Below are 21,274 nucleotides of genomic sequence, written 5' to 3' on the forward strand. Positions count from 1 at the left end.
AAGGCATTAGCCCCAACCAACTCCCTATTATTTTTCCTCTCATTTCAGATGCAAGGGTGGGCCAAACCAAACTTTGCCCCACGGGCCCTACTTTGAGCACCTCTGATTTAGATGCCTAGCACCCATGAATTGGTTAAGCAGTCTATTTTGTAAATACTTTAAGGCATAGTCCAGAAATGAAAATGACTACATCATTCACTCTCCCTCATGTAGTTTTAAACCTTTAAGTATCTTTTTTTGTTGTTGTTGTTGTTGAATTAAAAAATATATTTAGAAAAATGTTGGTTGACGGAACCCATTCACTTCCATAGTAGGAACATTCTTCAAAATAACTTATTTTGTGTTCACCAGAAGAAAAAAATCTAATTGGTTTTGAACAAGTGAAGGGTGAGTAAATGATTAGAAAGATTTTATTTTTAAAAAAATTTTCAGTGAATATAGGCAATGTATTTTGTTGCATTTAAACAAAACCGATTTATTCATTAATTCATTCATTTAATTCATTTTTTTTGGCTTAGTCCCTCCATTATTCTGGGGTTGCCACAGTGGCATGAAACGCCAACTTATCAGGCAAGTTTTTACGCAACGGATGCCCTTCCAGCCGCAACCCATCCCTGGAAAACATCCACACACGCGCATTCACACAAATACACCACAGACAATTTAGCCTACCCAACTCACCCAATGCACCACATGTCTTAGTACTGTGGGGGAAACCGGAGCACTCGGAGGAAACCCACGCGATCGCAGGGAGAACATGAAAACTCCTCACATAAACGCCAACTGACCCAGGCGAGGCTCGAACCAACGACCTTCTTGCTGTGAGGCAACAGCACTACTTACTGCGCCACTGCGTCACCAGCGGATTTATTAAACAGATATATTTATTAAAATAATATTTTAGTCACAAAACATATTTTGAAAATTAAAAGATAATACGATTAAATTCAAGTTAAATATTACAACAAAAAAAATACAACCTATAAAATATCAACTTAATTTTTACATTTTTGCTTCTTTTGATGTTTCTTCTTTTTTAAATTTGTATTTAATATATGTTTCTATAACGTAAATTTGGGTGTACTTGTTTTGGACCGTTAATGTGAGTTATTTAGTTAAAAAAGCTCCAGATTTGGCTTCCGTACTGACTAATCTACTATACTGTATATGCACAAAAATAATATTGTATAGCTTCCTATTAAAAATATTAGTTTAAAAGATAGATTTGTGAGGGGTGTACGCATATATACTGAGCACTGTATGCTTTTTACATGTGTTAATACATAAGGATTGTTTGTCAGGTTTTTACTCTTAAGTATGTCGCCAAAATATAATAAATCATAATTAAATGCAGCTTTATGATAAAACATTTTACTTGAATATTTACTTCATATATATTTCAAGGTCAGTTGATGCATTAGTCATCAAAAATAAGAAACAATATATGCACAAAACAAAAAAAGAATGCAAAATTATTCATACCTTGTTATAAAATTTCAGTCATACTGCCCACTCCTGGTGTAGCTCAGACATTTCCTTACGCAAACATGGCAAGGTCACCTTTACTGTAATGCAGAAGTCCCCCAGTGGTGGGAGGAACTCATGTAATATCTATAATATGTGTAGGGGTTAGATAAAGCAGGCAAAGGGTATGTGAAAGAGAAAGAGAATGTGGGGGTGGGCAGTGTATCTCTGAGCCTGTCACTGACAATCAACTCGTGGTCCGAGGCTAGTTGACAGACAAGGACAACACGCACACAAACCTAAAGAACTCCCCTGTCTGGCTTTGATCATACCCGGCACATAAAGAGAGTTTCATACCACAGATCTGAGCGACTTTACTGTTACATCCACCAAATACTCACCCGTTAAATGTACTCTGATTTGACACAATTGCCTTGCATCTGATAGCAAAGGCCACTCTGCATCATAAACAGCGCTTATGTCCACAGGAGATATCACAGAGATGGCCAGGGGCTGGAGCATGTCAGTGGCGTGCCACTGAGTGTGTATGTGTGTGTGCAAAGCCAGGCCCAGCAGGTCCCTTACCCCGCACTGCCTGAAGGATGTGAATCCTGCCGGAGCAGGCATAGGGCCAAACTCTCTCATATTTCCATCCGGAGCCTAAGGATAGAGCTGGTCACTGGAGCCACACAAATTTAAGTGTCATCCCTGAATCAAGATGCTCACCAATTTTCTGCTCGCCTTGGCAGTGAGCTGGGCTCCTAGCAGTGGCTAACGGAGCCAGCGGCCCCCATGGCCGAGATAGATAGTGGATTGTGCAAAATACACACATCCGGCTCCTATTTGATGTGTGTGAACGATCATTTGTTTGTTTGCATCAGCATCCACCACAGTTGTGTAACTTCACAGGAACATTCATTTTTGAATTGCAGTTCATCAGCACAGTATTTATGTGTGTTTTTTATTTTTATTTTTTGCTTTTTTATATTTGAAAACTTGGCTGAACCCTTACCAACACATTAGCTGCACTGTCACATTGGGCGCTAATTCGTCTCCACAGAAGATCTGCGAGAGAGGTTAATTTAAGGCCAAGGAGATCCCACGCACTGAGAGAAAATACAGCCATTCATCCAGGAAGAGAGAGAGGGGGAAACTGCAAAGGAGCGACGTCGGATAGAGAGACTCAGAGAGAAAGAGAGTGGGGTCAGCTGATGAGGTCAACTTTGTGAGATTTGGAGAGAGTGGGTAGGGGGAGACGCAGGTGTTTCACCAGACCTGTAGCCCAAAGGAAAAACACAGCCTGTGTCACTGATGCTGCCATCCCCCACATGCATGTGCTCCTCCTTTCTCTACTCCTCTATCATCTTTTCATTTCATCTCCATCTCCTACATTAAATATCCATAAACAACATTTAGATGAATCTAGAACCATGATTATGTACACTACTTCATGTGCTTGCTTTGTCAATTTATATTCATTTAATTTTCATCATTTAAAATCTCTGATAATGGTTCAAGCGATTAAACCCACAGACAATCAATCATCCTAATCTTTCCATAATTCAGGTCTTCAAGTGAGAAAATGGATATACAGTTGAAGAATTATTAGCCCCCCTTTGAATTTTTTTTTTTTTTAAATATTTCCCCAATGATGTTTAACAGAGCAAGGAAATTTTAACAGTATGTCTGATAATATTTTTTCTTCTGGAGAAAGTCTTATTTGTTTTTTTTTTTCGGCTAGAAAAAAAAGCAGTTTTAATTTTTTTTAAAAACATTTTAAGGTCAAAATTATTAGCCCCTTTAAGCTATATATTTATCTAAAGTCTACAGAACAAACCAACACTATACAATAACTTGCCTAATTACCTTAACCTGCCTAGTTAACTTAATTAACCTAGTTAAGCCTTTAAATGTCACTTTAAGCTGTATAGAAGTGTCTTGAAAAATATCTAAAATATTATGTACTGTCATCATGGCAAAGATAAAAGAAATCAGCTATTAGAAATTAGTTATTAAAACTATTATGTTTATAAATGTATTGAAAAAAAAGTCTTCTCTCCGTTAAACAAAAGTTGGGGAACAAAAAAATCAGGGGTGGGGCTAATAATTCTGACTTCAACTGTACTTACTTATTTTTCGCAGCTTAAACTACTTCAGTTTTTTTTAAATGGCAGAAATAGGAATTTATTATCAAGTAGGCTATCATTTGAAGATAGAAAATTACTTAGTAACACTTTAAATTTATTTACAGTGTGCTGACCTTTACAGTCCTAATTATTTATTAACATAAAACTGCTCAAGCACCATAGATCTGCCAAGTGCTGGCTTTCAGCGTTCAGGTGTTTATGTTTCAGCAGCCATCTGTATTCAACCTCACTTATTACTTTACAGACCTGTCATTATGTAGTCACCCTGAATCACCCCAGGAAGTGAGTCCCGCCTTTGAACAGCAAAAGGTCAGAGTAATTCCTCTGAGATATTCATTGGACCCATAGACGGGAGCAAGGAACTCATCTCTGAGAAACAGATGCTAGGAAAGAACACGAGGCATGAGCTAAATGAACAGCAGCCTTCATTACTGATCAAATGAGGCTCCCTGTAATGATGGGGTAATGTGATCAGGGTGTGGTCCTCTGCTATCCGCTAACATCCAAGCCCATCGTCATCGCCCAAGGGAGAGAGGCAGAGAAATTACGCGAGACGCACCTTGGAAGCTTCTATCGATCTGGTGTAACATAAAACCGGACTTCATCTAGAGAGGGAAGAAGAAAACGTGTCAAGCAAAAGTTAAATGAAAAATTGCTTTTATACCGAGGCATTTATTATTCCAAGTCCCTCAGAGGTAGAATAAGAGGGAGAGAGAAAGAGGTACTCAATGAGAGGAGGGAGGGAGGACGGATGGAGACGAAAAAATCCATTTGGTAAAGTAGATGCGGATCGATGGTGACGGAGCGGAGCAGTCTTGGCGCATGCCGTCCCACATTACTGCCCTGATTGATCTGCCGGAGTGGCAGTCTGACCTGAGGGCTCTGGAGGAGGTGTCCCACTGAGGAGGGGAGCCCACGCAAAACACGGGGAGAGAAAAATAAAAATCAATACACACAGAGAACTTTACTGACCTGACTTTAAGATACAAGAAATGTATGAAGCTGCGTACCTGAATGGGTTCTGACAGCTTACATCCCCTCCAGCAGTTCAGTGCACAGGAGGGTTGGAGTTTCAGGCAAGTGTAGCGACCTCTGTGAACATTAAGGAGACTTGTACCCTCCGCCCGGAGACTCTGTTAAGTACAAATTAGTTTATTTCTCAAGCCGAGAATTATTTTAAAGGATTTAGTCTAGGGTTATTTACCAGACTGCTGTATCTCATAAAAAGCTAAAAAAATGAATGAAGGAAAAGGTTATTTCCTGGCTATGTGTTTTGGCCAGTTTGAGTAAATTGAAATTATGGTGCAAGAAGAAACATTTCGAGGTGAAATTCTCCTTTATGCGGCACTGTACATTGTGAGTGTGTGATACAAAAGAAGATCACATATACACATACATTTAGCTGCTGAGGTGACCTCCATTTTGTGGCAGACAGTCAGTTTTTAACAGCGTCTTTGTCATGTCAATTATCTGCCACAAGGTTGTAGGATACGTGCTGTGGGCGCATGAAAACGATTGTGTGAGATGCTTGGGTCCAGTATGGTTTCTGTACAAGGTTAAGTATGGGTTGTTTGACCGAGAATGTTCTGTTGTGGATGAAGTGGCTGATTTATTGACCATCAAGACAGGAAGGAAAAGCGTGGGAGATTTTTATTTAATTTTTTTTTTTTTTGGATCGCAGAGGGTGAGGTGACATCTCTGTCTCTATTGGTTTTTGTTGCTACTGTTTCTAAGCCAATGGTGAAGCTGTATTAAGGTAGTATGAGATCGTAATTTTAAAAACCCCATTGAATTTTCTGTCATGTGGTAATGTATTAGATATATTATTATTATTATATTATTATACATGTTTTTAGGGGTGCAACGGTTAACTGATTTCACTATTAACCACGCTTTAATTCGGCACGGTTAAATAATTGTAGAGGGTTCTCAACACGGCGTTTCTGTTGCACAGAATGAAAGTACTAAAACTAAACAAAGTTATGCCAACTGTGTGCTAGTTCCGAGTTTATACACCTAGGCTAATACACACCACACTAAACTGAACTAAATTGAACTTAAACGCTGAAAACTGGACTCACACTGTTTCAATGTACTATAATCTTCTATGTAAAGCTGCTTTGACACAGTCTACATTGTAAAAGCGTTATAAAAATAAAAGATGAATTGAATTAACTATGGCTGAGACAACTAGCAGCAGTGGGCCGTTCACATATTGCGCCTTTTCTGCACACAAGTTTGTTTGTTTTTTTCCAATGGAGCAACGCAGCTTGCACAAGCATATAGGTAGCAATATGTGCAAACAGCGTGACACACTCACACCTTCCAAGCACATTCAGTTGAAAATATCTCGTGCTGTAACGGTGAGAGTTGTGCGTGCCCTTCAGTGCAATGTAAACAAAAAATGTGTGTATTATTATTATTATTAATTTAATTATTTATACAATTATGTTTGTTTGAACACAGATGTTAACACAAGTTCATTCAAATACTTAGCTAATATATAGCTTAGATTTACATTAGGCAAATACTATTTTTTATATATTCTTATTTTTTATTTGTTTATTTCTTGTTCTGTCATTTATTTCAGTGTAAAACTATTACTTGTTTAAAATTAAAAAATATTTAACTTATTTTAAGTCCAAAGAGAGTAATTGACTATTGTTTGTTTTTATATTATATTGTGCTGTATTATTTGTTTACTGAGAAGCAAGAAATGACACTTTAAAAAATGAGTTTTTATGTAAATTACTAAACTAGTAGTGTTTTGAAATTAATGAATGCATAATAATCATAATAACCGTGAAACCGTGTTTATTTCTCAGACTATAATCATACAACCAAAGTCTATAATCGTTGCATCCCTACATGTTTTAGTAATTTTCTTTTTACATCATCAACGTTCAATATGATTTTCTTAAAAAAAAGTATATTTTTAAATAGGTTTATCCACAAAAATAAATTTTACAGATGTTTAGCATGTAGATGCGATATGAGTTGACATATCGCACATGAACTAAAGTCACAAAACTGGAGATTGGGGTATTTAATATATGCAGGTTTTTGGTTAAAACACTGTCAGTGATTCTTTATCAGTAGCATATTTTGAGCAATGAAGTGTTTCATTTATTGTGCGTGTGAGTGTGTGTGTGTGTGTGAGTGTGTGTGTGCCTGTGTGTGCGTGTGAGAGAGAGAGAGAGAGAGAGAGAGAGAGAGAGAGAGTCAAAAAGTTAGTTTAATGAAGTAAATGCAAACTTGCCTTACATCCTACAAACTCCAGCTTCTCAATTCTGGCTCATCTGATAAATGATTCAAGGAAACAAACAATATTCAAATTTGTTTGATAGTTTAGATACCATATTTTAATTGCATGGACAACTGCAGTTTATCTAGGTCTATTTTTTATATTTAAGAAATCTAGAAAGGGAAGGAAGAGAGAGATAATAAGACAGAAAGAGAGCAAACCACTATTTCTCCATTGTTACGTATTCCATTTTTTGATTCCTTTGAGCTTTGAGAAAAGGTCAGTGAAAACAGAAGATGAATTCATTTATAGTCTGTCCTCTCCCTTCTGTCGCCCGCAGACATTGATCTGTCCTCTGTAACCAGAGTAACAGCGAGTGCTTTTTAAACCTTACTGTGAATGATGCACCAAAATGTTGATGCATCATTTGGCTGTGTCATCCCGCTTATTTATTTGAATGATTCAGCATGTGGATGTAAAGCTTATGATTGGTTCATGCAGATATGTTGTTTCATTAGAGAACAAATAGACATCACGTTTAACGCTGTATGTACACTGATGTTTTATCACTAGAACAATAAGTGTTTTGTTACACCCTGCGGTCCTCAATAAACTAAAACCAAGGTGGCACATGAGATTAAAAAAAAAAAAATCCCATGAGGCTCTTTTTTAAATTACAGACCCATGCCCCAGATAAGGCTATACCAGGAGCTGTCAGCAATCCAACTGCCCACCCCATCTTTTTCTCCTCTCTCTTCTCCGCTGACAGTCCATTTTTTGCTAGACTCTGACACCTGGGCGCTTACGTGAACAATTTAAATATCTGCAGAGGACACAGAGGCCCTCCCCCAAGTCCTCCTCCATCCCGTTGGATGCAGAAGTGTCTCCTTTATCGTGTGGTGCTGGATGCCTTCTCCTCAATCCATCCATCCAACAGAAAGGTCACGCTCAGAGTCTCCCTCTTTTCCTAAATTGGCTGTTTTCGCAGTTAGCACCACGGCTCAAGCTGTGATTGCGGCAGCCTCGGTATTGGTCCTCTAAGGTCTTGTTTACGAAGCTGGATTTGTCGGAAAACCCATGATATTAAATCTACAGTCGGAGGCTTGCTGTTTTTCACAACTTGCAGTTTCTATATCCTACACAAATTCGTCTATAGCCTGGAGCGTGTAAAAACACTTTGGTTTCATCAGCGAATAAGCTATTCTATACATCACCCGTTCTCCGCAAGCACCTTTAGATCCCATTTTCATTACAGCATATCAAAAAACAAACAAATTCAAACGATTGAGTCGAATTCAAAGCCACCTGTATGTTTTAGTGTGCCTGGAGACCGTCAGGAGTGTCTGTTTGCTATGGAGAAAAATGGGCATGTTTGATTATTGACCCTGCCCCCCTCCCGTAGGGATCGACAGAGACTCAGTGGCGTCAGGCAGACCTGCCGCAGCTCCAGGGCTGGGCTGAGAAGGGACTGCTGACACAGCCAAAGATGGTAAGGAGATTGCTGCCCACTAACTGCCATTTTTACCCCCATTAATAGCCATATTGCTGCAATTTGAGGTTTTGCTGTAAGAGGGAGGGTGTGTGCAGGGGTAGAGGAAAAAAGGACCAATAATAAGTTTTAAATAAAACTTATTATTAGTGTTATTATTGTAATTGCTGTTAGGAGTGTTACCTGATAACATATTATGGGTGAATGTAGGGCTGCATGATTTGGAGAAGAAATCTAATTGCAATTTATCTGATCAAAATTGCGATTGCGATTTAAAATGCGATTTACTACAATTTCATAAATGAGCTGCAGGTTTGACGTGGTGGTTTTAACAGCACCAAAGAAGGATCAAGCATTATCACAAAGTATGCTACACTAGGCTGTTTATTTAAACCATTTTTTTCCAATAAAGTGGTCAGTGACAATAAAGTGGCCATGACAAATTAAGAATTATGATTATTCAATTTAATTCATGTTTATTAATATAGCGCTACATACGTTGTAGATTGTCAAAACACTTAACATAATTCTGGTAAAGTCCAGATTTCAGAGTTGAAGTTCAGTTTAGTTCAGTGTGGTTTAAATTTCACTGCAGTAAGTTATATAAAGATATACAGTTGAAGACAGAATTATTAGCCCCCCTGAATTATTAGCCCCCATGTTTATTTTTCCCTTAACTTCTGTTTAACGGAGAGAAGATTTTTTTAACACATTTCTAAACAATATAGTCTTAGTAAATTATTTCTAATAACTAATTTATTTTATCTTTGCAATGATGACAGTATATAATATTTGACTAGATATTTTTCAAGACACTTCTATACAGCTTAAAGTGACATTTAAAGACTTAACTAGGTTAATTAGCTTAAATAGGCAGGTAAAGGGAAATTAGGCAAGTTATTGTATAATGATGGTTTGTTCTAAAAATATATATATATAGCTTAAAGGCTAATAATTTTGACCTTAACATGTTTTTTTTTTTGTTTTTTTTTTTATAAAAACTGCTTTTATTCTAGTCGAAAAAAACAAATAAGACTTTCTCCAGAAGAAAAAATATTATCAGAAATAGTGTGAAAATTTCCTTGCTCTGGTAAACATAATTTGGGAAATATTTATAAATAAATAAATCAAAGGGGGGCTAAAAATTATAACTTCAACTGTATAAAACCTATACATTTAGATTGTGTTACATTTTTCATATTGATTTAATGACATTCACGATGCATTGCCAATGATTTCGTCCCACTTTATATTAAGTGTCCTTAACTACTATGTACTTACATCAAAAATAAATACAATGTACTTACTGTGTTTATAATGTATTTGAGAACAATTGTGGTGGTTTTGAGTTTGGATAGAGCTTGGATTATGGACAGGTTTGGTGGCATGGGTAGGTTTAAGGGTGGGTTAAGGTGTAAGGGGTGGTCAACAGTGTATTTACAAATGTAATTACAAAAGTTAATTACAGATGTTGTTAGATACATGTATTTAATCAAGCATAAGTACACAGTAAATACATGTATTTACACAATAAGTACATTGTAACAAACTATTAATTCCTGTGTAAGTATATATTAGTTAAGGCCACTTAATATAAAGTGGGACCATAATTTCTATACACAATTTTAGATTTTCCTTCACAAGAATTCTTGTATTAAAATGTGTAATTTATAAATACATTCATATTTATATATTATTTGTAATACAATGTTGTCCCTAAATACAAGCAGTCAAATAAATGAACTGTACCATTAATTTTATCTGCTCAAAGAACGCATTGAATGTATCAAACAAGACTCTAGGACATGCAAAGGACAACATGTATAGCAAAAAAATAAATAAATAAGTAAACGTAAATATTATCCTGCTTGCTTTTTGAGCGTTGTCGAGTGAGTTCTTAAATACCTGTGATTGGTCATTGTGTTCCCTGATGTTATTTATCGATGAGGTTATTCATTAAATTGCTTAATTACTACTTTAAAAAACGTTTACAGCAAAAAAAAAAAAAAAAAAAGTGTTAAACGTGCTGTGAAATTTTATATGGAATTTGAAAATTTTATTAAATTTGATAGTTTGCCTCTGTTCCCTGTTTTTTAATTATCGTATTTTATTATACATTTTATTATTATTGTTATTATTATTATTATTATTAATAATAATAATATTTTTCCTTGTTTATTATTGTACTTGATGCCATCAATTGTTATGGTAATATGATTGTATTGTAAAAACACAATAAAAAATACAAAAAAAATTGATAAATGGCCGATTTTACAGTCTAAAATACTTCGTTATCACAGCTGATCCATGATAAATGTGATGGAGAAAACTTGCGCTGCAGACACACTCGTGTTTGTATGTGTGTAGATCCACAAGTATTGCTTTAATAGCCAAAAGAGGAAAGGTAACGTTAACTCACACAAGCAGGTATACACACTCAGTTCACAGCTTTCATTATCCCCATAGTGAAATAGGGGCTCGTGGATTCTGATGTAACAGTTGTCTGCTGTTTAAATAACGTTAGTTGGTTCGTTTTAATTACCCACGCTCGCCTCCCTCGCCATAGCAAAAATCAAAATAATCACAGCTTTTTTTTGGTTTAAAATCGATTAATCGTGCAGGCCTAGGTGAATGTTGTTTTGTTAATAATGTACTGTATAATGTCAGTATAACATTTTATTGTCTTGCGCTACTAAAATACTGCATTTATGCTTAAAGAATGTGTAGTAAAGAAAATTAATCTTGATTTGCATATTATTTGCTAATAATCTCATTTCTTCTCTGTCACTCTCTCCTTTCCACAAACCTCAAGATTTTTTACTAGTGTTATTTTTCCCTAGATATAGCTGTCAACGTCCACATAAACCAGAGCATACATCTATGGAAGGGAGCTCTAGCATCACAAGACTCCAAGCAATACCAGTAAAAACACATCAGAATAGAAACCTGACATTTTATCATCTTAGCTAATAAAGCCATTAAAGTGCTGTGTGGAAATGGCAGGTATCAGCGTCACACACTGAAATGCATCTAGCTGCAGTGCTGTGAACACACACACACACATCTGGCTCTGCGTGACTCAGGGACATTGGACTGGTTGAACCTGTATTTTTATCCCCGTCCTGACATCCTCTAAGGCACTTATGTAAGACAGAGTGGCAGAGCCTCTTCCTTCCCGCATCCACGCACACATATACACGTTGTAGTCTGCGCTGGGCAGAGCAGCATTCAGAAACAGTCGGCATATCTGCCATTGCATTTGAAAAAATAAAGGAGTGTAATCTGGGGCTACTGTTCAGTCGAATCAAAGAGAAGATGATGTCTGTCCCCCGGCTGACACCAAGGCCTTTGTGATGGCTTATCATGTCTGCTCGCCTTGCCTGTCTGTCTGTCTGTCTAACTGTCTCACTGACTACTACAGCTACAGCATAAACAGATAGAGCCAGCTAAGCTCTATCTTATTGTAGCTACTAGCATCCAAACCACCAAAAAATTAGACTGTACTACTGCAGTTAAAGCTGCTGTAAGTGCATTTTTCCATACTACCCGACAGATATCACTAGTTATCTTGAGAAATCACATCCGTCCCTGTGACAGCCCTGAGCTCTGCAAAACTTGGAGAATGCTATTAGCATTTGGCATCAATATCAATGGCAGTTGCTCGGTTAGCATGTGACCCCAACTGTTAAACTGCCCATGATAACTAAATGGAGCAAGATGGAAATCATGATGTGCTTTTTATAGATCAATTGCTTCGTTTCCATCTAAAGATGCTAATTAAATTTATGTGCATAACTGGATTATCGTATATAAGACGTGCGAATAAAGCAGCGTTTCCATCCAAGTAGTCAAAGAGAACAAAATTGTCACTTCCTGAGGAACTGGCGCCAAATATCAACAGTAAAACCTAAATTTACTGCGGTAGGAGAAGCTGCGTGATTTTTTTCTTTATTTAATAAATGACTAATATATGACACCTCGAATGACAGTAATTAATTTGTGGTGGCGTTTGAAGGCGTCGGACGCGGAGCGCAGACACTTTTAACAATTCTGGAGGTAATTAATAATATAACACTTACACTGAAAAGGCGTTTTAGAATGACCAAAACAATATTTCAGATGTTTAACTGTGTGTTCACGCCGCTGGTTTGTCCATTCACACACATTTTTATCGTCACATGATATCTCATAACAAAATCACATGACCTTTTTTAATGTGCATACTGGAATTTGTCCGGTAAAAGTGTTTCCATTGTAGTTTATGCCCATTTCTTCTAATCAAATAAAAAGTTTATCATACTTATGTCCATACGTATTGACGTTTTCATCAACTGTTTTTTATGCGCATATCTAAAATGCTGATGCAAACTAATAAGCCATTCTTTTTCTGTTTTAGTTTGCTGACATGTCCAAATATACAGTTAAAGTCAGAATTATTAGCCCCCCTGTTTAATTTATTCCCCAATTTCTGTTTAACGGAGAGAAGAGTTTTTCAACACAATAGTTTTAATAACTCATTTCTAATAACGGATTTATTTTATCTTTACCATGATGACAGCACATTATATTTGACAAGATATTTTATAAGACACTTCTATACAGCCTAAAGTGACCTTTAAAGGCTTAACTAGGTTAATTAGGTTAACTAGGCAGGTTAGACTATCGTAAGAAAATATAGCTTAAAGTGGCTAATAATATTGACCTTAAAATTGTGTTTAAAAATTAAAAACTGCTTGTATTCTAGCCGAAATAAAACAAATAAGACTTTAATTAGATTATAAAAATATTATCAGACATACTGTGAAAATTTCCTGAATCTGTTAAAATATCATTTAGGAAATTAAAAAAAATAATAATAATAATTAAAGGGGGGCTATTAATTCTTACTTCAACTGTATCTAGCTGTATCTAAATAAAGAGTTGCTTAAAGATTTTATGCAAACTGTCTGATAAAGCATATAACCACAGATTTTAAAAAAGATTTTTTTAGACATTTTTAGTAAAATCTAAAACAAGATTTTACACTTCATGACATAGTGATTGTATTCTATTATGAATAGTGTTAATAGTATCTATAGTAGGTAATATCCTACAAAACACTGACAAAGCTCACCCATTATGCTTCAGCCTAAATTCCTGATAGCACAGAGTGGGTCGTATGCACAGACCATAAAACACAAAATGTATCAAACCTATTTGAATTCAGCACAGAATGCTGTATTGTAATGCGATGTATGTAGGAGGCTAGAAGAAACAGTTAGACAGACTCAGCATTAATATTAGACTGTGGCTGTCATATGCTGCCAAATTCAGCTTTACCAAGCTCAACAGATCTGCCTGAGCTGTGATATAAAGACTCTATTGCTTATTTTAAAAAAGGGGGTGGATAGCTTAGTACGTTTTACCCTCTCCAACTTTTTTAGTTAAAGATACATCAACTGAATTATGCTGCGTGTTTCAAGACATTTCAGGAATTCCTTTAAAAAAGCATAGAAAAACAAATTTGATTGTTTTTTTGGTAACACTATATTTTAAGATCATGTTTCTCAACCACGTACCCGAAGGACCACCAAGTCTCCACATTTCCCAAGTCTCCTTAACCAAACACACCTATTCAGATCATCAGCTCATTAGCAGAGACTGAAAGACCTGTAATGGGTGTGATGGTGGTCCACCAGGAACGTGGTTGAGAAACACTGTTTTAAGGTACAATTATCTATATTTACAAACCAATAAGAAAACCTTTAGCTCAATAAACTACTAGTTAGGTGCTTAAAAACAGGTAGTAAGGTACAAGTTGGGTTTAGGTATTAGATAGGATGTAAAATAAGATCATACTTTATAAGTAATAAACAGCTGATATCTTAATAATAGGCCGTTAATGAGCCAGAAAACTTTTTTTAACTAAAATGTTACAATTTATTTTAAATTAAATGTAATTAAGATATATAATAGCCTATTTCAATTTATATAATATTTTGTGAATGATTAAGTGACCCAATAAGACATGTTTAAAGAATGTCTGTTTATTATTATGTTTAGTTTTATTACTAGTAGTAGTATCATTATTATTGTTATTTTTATTATTATTATTATTATTATTATTATTATTATTATTATTATTATTGTTATTATTGTTATTATTATTAGGTTTAGTATTAATAATGTTTAGTATAATTATGTTTATTATTATTATTATTATTATTGTTGTGTTTAGTATTAATAGTATTATGTTTATTATTATTATTATTAGCAATATGTTTAGTATTGTTATTATTTTTAGTAGTAGTAGTAGTAGAATTAATAATAATAATAATAATAATAATAATATTATTATTATTAATATTATTATTATTATTATTATTATTATTATTATTATTATTATTATTATTATTATTATTATTATTGTATGGTCAATTCTGGCTTTAAATAAAATCTTTAACTACTCTGAAATAGTAGCCAAGGAAAAGAGAAAAATCACTGCACTGACCCCCGTCAACTGCTGGGGCAAAGGTCTAGCAACAGTGAACATGTAAAGGGACAATTACCCTTCTCAATATGACAACATGAGCAGTTCAACTACTGGAAAATAATAAGGCAGCTTACTGTATAAGTGCTAGTGAAGGGATCACAAGGAAAGGACAGGTCTTTAATTGGCCATCGAGACACAACAGGTCTCTGGAATCAGAATGAAAGGTGTTCATCTGTTCTTTCTCTGGAGTATGCAGAGCTCTCATCCATGAGGTTCGAGCATTCCTTTTTTTTTCCACCTGAAAGAACAGTGCACAGCGGGAGCTGCAAACAGACTTAATAAGTCTTACCTCACACATGCACACACATGAAAACACAAAAAATAAACACGTACACACTCACACATCAATCAAGACCTGCTGTGGTGATGGCTATTTTGTCCCTTTGTGTCGCTCTATCCCTTTTTTGCTGCAGAGAAGTGCGGAACAGGATCCATTTACATGCATATCCTGAGAGCTTTGCAGATGAGCCTCCTATGGGCTGCGGGCAGCTTTTTTCTATTTGTCACGTCAAAAAAATGTGAACGTATACAAAGACTAAAAATGGAGACACAGCAATTGATCCAAGAAAAAAGGATTCATGCAAAGTCTGCCCTTTTTGTTACTATTTTACTCTGAGAGAAACATAATATTTAAACCAAATGTATAGACTATAGGTTTTGTTGTTCTTCTATATACAGTTGAAGTCAAAATTATTAAACCCCCTGGAATATTAGCCCCCTGTTGTTATTTTTTTTTTCCCCAATGTATGTTTAACGGATAGAAGATTTTTTTCAACACAATACCAAACATAATAGTTTTAATAACTCATTTTTAATAACTGATTTATTTTATCTTTGCCATGATGACAGCAAATATTTTACTAGATATTTTTCAAAACATTTCTATACAGCTTAAAGTGACATTTAAAGGCTTAACTAGGTTAATTAGGTTAACTAGGCAGGTTAGGGTAATTAGGCAAGTCATTGTATAGCGTTGGTTTGTTCTGTAGACTATCGAAAAAAAATAGCTTAAATGGGATAATAATTTTGACCTTAAATTTGTTTTTAAAAATCAAAAACTGCTTTTATTCTAGCTGAAATAATACAAATAAGACAAAATATTTTCAGACATACTGTGAAAATTTCCTTGCTCTGTTACACATCATTTGGGAAATATTTAAAAAAGAAAAAAAAAATTAAAAGGGAGTTTATTAATTCGGATTTCAACTGAAGGCATTTGATTATTTGTAAACCGATATGTTTCCCCACAAAAGGAAAGTAGTTTATGATGAAGAGCATTTTGCATTTTTAATTTTAGATTAATCAACACAAATGGATTTTTCAATGAGACCCAAAACCCGCATTAAGAAAGTAAATAAGGTCCGTTCAGATTTCACATTGACTTTAAAGATCATTTAGGGAGAGCAGAGAAATGCTGCAGCTCTATTTGATGGTTTCTCATCATACACAACTTAACAGCTTTGTTTTTAGTGTCCTCTTTACTGTGCATGTGTTTTTCTTTTCTTTCCTTCTTTCTTTTTTTTAATACTCCAGTGCAAACACTAGCATGGTGTCAGATGGGGAAAAATTGTTAACCTTTCTAAATATGCCCGCTTTGATAAAGGAGAGTCAAACTTCAGAGTGCAGATGCGGAGTATTTTTTGAAGAGCTAAAAATAAGTGCAGCTGAATTTCAGCTTAGATCCATTTTTTTCTCCTCCTCATCTCTATTATTTTCCACTCTCGAATATATCAGCAGGAAATATTAGCACTATTCCTTCACTACTTCATTGCAGATCTTGATCTAAATTATGCCACATCCAGTCATGTTTTAAACATGGCTGACTTACAGAATGAGCTATAATCAGGTCATGCTAGCTGTTTAAATTCTTTTTTTTATTATTCTTTTATCCTGTTTTTAGTCTGAGAATCTTGTCTGGCAGTCAAAGCTCTCATTGAATGTTCCTAAAAGACACAGCACACAATGGGATGATCATTACAACATGTCCTAACCAGACTCAACACTAACAAACTGCTAAATTTTCTCCCATAATTCTAAATGTTCATTACTAAGCTTGATGAGTTATGGTTCAATAATATTTTAGTGGGAGGGCATTCCAAGCGGTCAACTAAATGTTGTGTTCCTTTGTCACACCACGTCTAGTTAGGACACATTTTAGGTTCTGCTATGGCCATTCAGACAGTCAGAGAAGGTCAGCATAGTGTTAAAAAAGGTGTAAATGCCGAAGCGAAAGTGCACCACCGGCGGTTGTTTTTTCCCTTGAGAAAATCTCATGCTGTGTTGCTTTTGCAAGCATGAAGATTTCCCCCCTAATCTGCTCTCACACACACGCTCACTCATATCTTCAACCCTCGTGACAGTCAGAATATGACACGATTCTAGATGTCACCCAGCCCCCTCAAATTGAGTCGGGTGACAAAATTAAACACACATGCGCTCACACACAAACATCCTTTATGCAAATGGATGAATACATTTAGCTGCACTGTGGAGCAATCTTGAAATAAAAAAGTTTGAGGCTGAAAAGCAGCACCGACTGGGGCCTCTTCTGTTCCTTCTTCCCCAGGGCCAAAAAGCTTCTCTTCAAACACCTGCTCTTAAAAGCGCACGGCTAAACCAGTGGCAAACACTGTTCGCCATGACAGTCGCTCCACGCTGAAGGGCTCACATTGTTACTGTCAAGTTGAGCCAACCATCAAAACGCACAGTCAAACTCAAAAATATCAGTGATAGAGTGAGGGGGAGGGAAGAAGAAAGGTACTGAAAGTCTAGATGCATAAACAGTTTTTCAGTAAGTGTGTCATGCATTGTATTATTTAGAGTCAGTCTGTGAGGTTTCGCATCTAATAGTTGCAGTTACAGCTGCATACACAAGATTATTCCAACCCTCTTTTTATTTGGGATGTTAATAACGCTACAGATTTTCTTCTCAATATAATGTAAACCAGATTAGTCAATGCTAAAATATTGGTTCTTTACGGTGGGTGTGCAAGAATCAAGTTTAGAAAGGAATCAATGCTCACATTTCAAATGCCACGTCCTTCAACTCGTCTTTTGTCTGCAGATAATCAGCAACATGGAGCCTCAGGTGACGAATGGGCCAAACTCCGCCACAGCCAACGGACCCTCCAGCAACAGCCGCAGCTGCCCCTCACCCATGCAGACCGGCGGCTCTAATGATGACAGCAAGACCAACCTCATCGTCAACTACCTGCCCCAGAACATGACCCAGGAAGAGTTCCGCAGCCTCTTTGGCAGCATTGGTGAGATCGAGTCCTGCAAGCTGGTTCGAGACAAAATCACAGGTACTAATAAGGAAGTGGAACAACGGAAAAGAAATTTGCATTCGATTTGCATAATGAACTGTGTAGCAGAGGCAGAAGGGATGCAATGTCTTGGGTATTATAGGTTAGTTAGAAAGCAAAACTTTGGGATGCGAGCCAATTAAGTTGGAACAGGAGGAGTCATTAGCTTTTAACGTAGCTGCCGATTGATTAAAATGTTAATCAAATTAATTAGTAGAATGAATCACATATTTGAATAATAGTAGCTGAAAAAAAGCATGTCGTTACTGACAAAAACACCGAATAATAAACACGTTTACTAGTTTAGTGTTTGCATCAAATTTAATTTTCAAAAGTTATTTTACACAAATGCACTTATCGCTTATTTAAGTTTTAGGAACAGCAAATAATAACTTAACTTCTAGTTGATGATTTGGTATCAGAAGTGACATATCAAATGGCAAAAGCCTCTAGTTTACGCTAATTTTAGCAAAATTAAATATGATCACGTCTTAGTTTTTACTTATTTAATTAAGACAGTAAGGTCTGACTTTGCTTAAACAAAAGTCTTGTCACTTAACAGAAATAATGTACAATATAGAATATAAAGTCATGGTGCAGTGAAAAAATAATTAATATTGTGTATGACTCCCATGAGCTTGGAGGACTGCTTCCATACATTTCTGCAATGACTCAAATAACTTATTAACAAAGTCATCTGGAATGACCAGGAAAGCGTTCTTGCAGGACTCCCAGAGTTCATCAAGATTCTTTGGATACATCTTTAATGGTTCCTCCTCCATCTTACCCCAGACATGTTCAATAATGTTCACTTCTGGTGACTGGGCTGGCCAATCCTGGAGCACCTTGACCTTCTTTGCTTGCAGAAACTTTGATGTGGAGGCTGAAGTATGAAAAGGAGTGCTATCCTGCCAAAGAATTTGCCCTCTCCTGTGGTTTGTAATGTAATGGGCAGCACAAATATCTTGATACCTCAGACTGTAGATGTTGTCATCCACTCTGCAGATCTCTCGCACACCATCATACTGAATGTAACTCCAAAACATGATTTTTCGTTCACCAAGCTTGACTGATTTCTGTGAGAATCTTGGGTCCATGGCTGGTTCCATTTGGTCTTCTGCAGTATTTGTGATGATTCGGATGCAGTTCAACAGATGATTCATCGGAAAAATCTATCTTCTGCCACTTTTCCAAATGATCAAATAGAAGTCAAGTTGTTATTTGTTGCTTTTACTACTGGGATCGACGACAATACTATTGTCAGGTAGTAAAAAAAAGTGCATTATATCCAAGTTATTACTTTATTTTTCAAATATATATATATTAAATTAAATGTAAAAAAGGCGAAGCAGTGGCGCAGTAGGTAGTGCTGTCGCCTCACACCAAGAATTTCGCTGGTTTGAGCCTCGGCTCAGTTGGCGTTTCTGTGTGGAGTTTGCATGTTCTCCCTGCGTTCGCGTGGGTTTCCTCCGGGTGCTCCGGTTTCCCCCACAGTCCAAAGACATGCGGTACAGGTGAATTGGGTAGGCTAAATTGTCCGTAGTGTATGAGTGTGTGTGTGTGTGTGTGTGTGTGTGTGTGTGTGTGTGTGAATGTGTGTGTGGATGTTTCCCAGAGATGGGTTGCGGCTGGAAGGGCACCCGCTGCGTAAAAACTTGCTGGATAAGTTAGCGGTTCATTCCGCTGTGGCGACCCCGGATTAATAAAGGGACTAAGCCGACAAGAAAATGAATGAAAGAATGAATGAATGAATAAATAAAATGAAAAATAATGTTTCATCATCATTTAGCTTAACAAAAGTCAAAAATAATACACGTTTATTCTGACCAGTGCTTATTAAAAATGTATAATTGTAATTAGACAAAGATGTATTATTTTATAAAATGTTGATTATTTATTTAAATGTAACAAGGTACAAAGCACATCTGACCTAAAACCTAAAAAAAATTTACTTAAAAAAACATACAAATAAAACATACCCTTATAATAAAATGTAAAGCATCCTTAATTTTCTCTCCAAATTGGCATCCACAGTGATACAATCACTGTGTCATTGGATCTGTCTGATACACTTGTACATCATCATACCTAAATTGTAAGACAATTCGGGAGTTGGAAACATTGGACGAGAGGGGCTATTCTATTGTTTACAGTGCCCAGAGAGAAAGGAGGAGAGAAAAAGAGGACATAGAGGTGTTTAAGCAGCACTCCCCTGCTAATAAGAGTTCTAATCCCACCGTAGTGACTATGTGGGTGGTAAGCAGATGGATGGGGAGGCTGCTCAGAAATAATGCCAGATAATGGCCTCCATTTTATATCCTACTTAGTGACACTTCGCTCTGGATAATCTCATTAAAACAGGGCCAGGCCTAAAGCCACTGGTTTTGAGACAAAAGGCAAGAGAGAGAGACGAAGGGAGAGAAAGACTCTTGGCTCTTGACCACAGGTTTTGCAGGATTTCATTGCCAGGCAGTCAGATGGTTGGGCAACAGAATCGTCATTAGAATCATCATCATGAGAGTTGACACATGCTCCTTTTTCAGCCCGTACATGTGGGAAAGTCTCAGGATATGGTCACATACACCAAATGCAACGTGTTTTTTTTTTTTTTTTTTTTATAAGTAGCTGGTTGCATTAGCCAAAAGATAACATAACATCACTCACTGTCTTACTACTTAGTCTTTGTTCAGGCTCAGGAACACATAGTGCATCATAAACACAGCTCTTCCCTGTACCGCACTCTTTGCTCTGGGATCCCAGGGGTGCAATTTCCCAGTTCAGATTTTTAAGCTAACAAATCGCTTTTTGATCATTGTAAAAGCAGAGCGCACAAGGAGGCAGCGAGTTCTGTCTGCTGCCGTCATTAGCTGCTGTCTGGGGTTCAAAATAGATTGTGGGGCATCAGAGATTACATCTGAACCCAGATGTCATAATATTTGACCATATCAACCTTCTTGAGCTCTCCGCACGACTTTCATCTATAGGGTTTGGACGTCGGCGTGAAGTCACTTCTCAGCTTTTCAAAGAATTCTGACGTTCGAGCAAGCCTTGTACACGGCAGTTGAAAAGCTAGCTAGAGACGGCTCCCTCGAC

At 36.4% G+C, this 21,274-nt stretch overlaps 1 protein-coding gene across 22 annotated transcripts in view; it reads left to right on the forward strand.

The window, feature by feature from the left end:
* Nucleotides 1–21,274, forward strand: part of elavl4 (ELAV like neuron-specific RNA binding protein 4) — a 111,774-nt gene that overhangs the window by 32,031 nt on the left and 58,469 nt on the right. For 13 of the 22 annotated variants that reach the window (XM_087262746.1, XM_087262748.1, XM_087262745.1 and 10 more), the window contains 2 exon segments: nt 8,258–8,344; nt 17,941–18,181. In XM_087262746.1, the coding sequence (XP_087118872.1) occupies nt 8,258–8,344; nt 17,941–18,181 (328 nt within the window). 22 annotated transcript variants of the gene reach the window in all.

The sequence above is a fragment of the Danio rerio genome, chromosome 8 (assembly GCF_052040795.2).
Source record: "Danio rerio strain M-AB ecotype USA chromosome 8, GRCz13ab, whole genome shotgun sequence".
In the NCBI taxonomy this organism is placed as follows: Eukaryota; Metazoa; Chordata; class Actinopteri; order Cypriniformes; family Danionidae; genus Danio; species Danio rerio.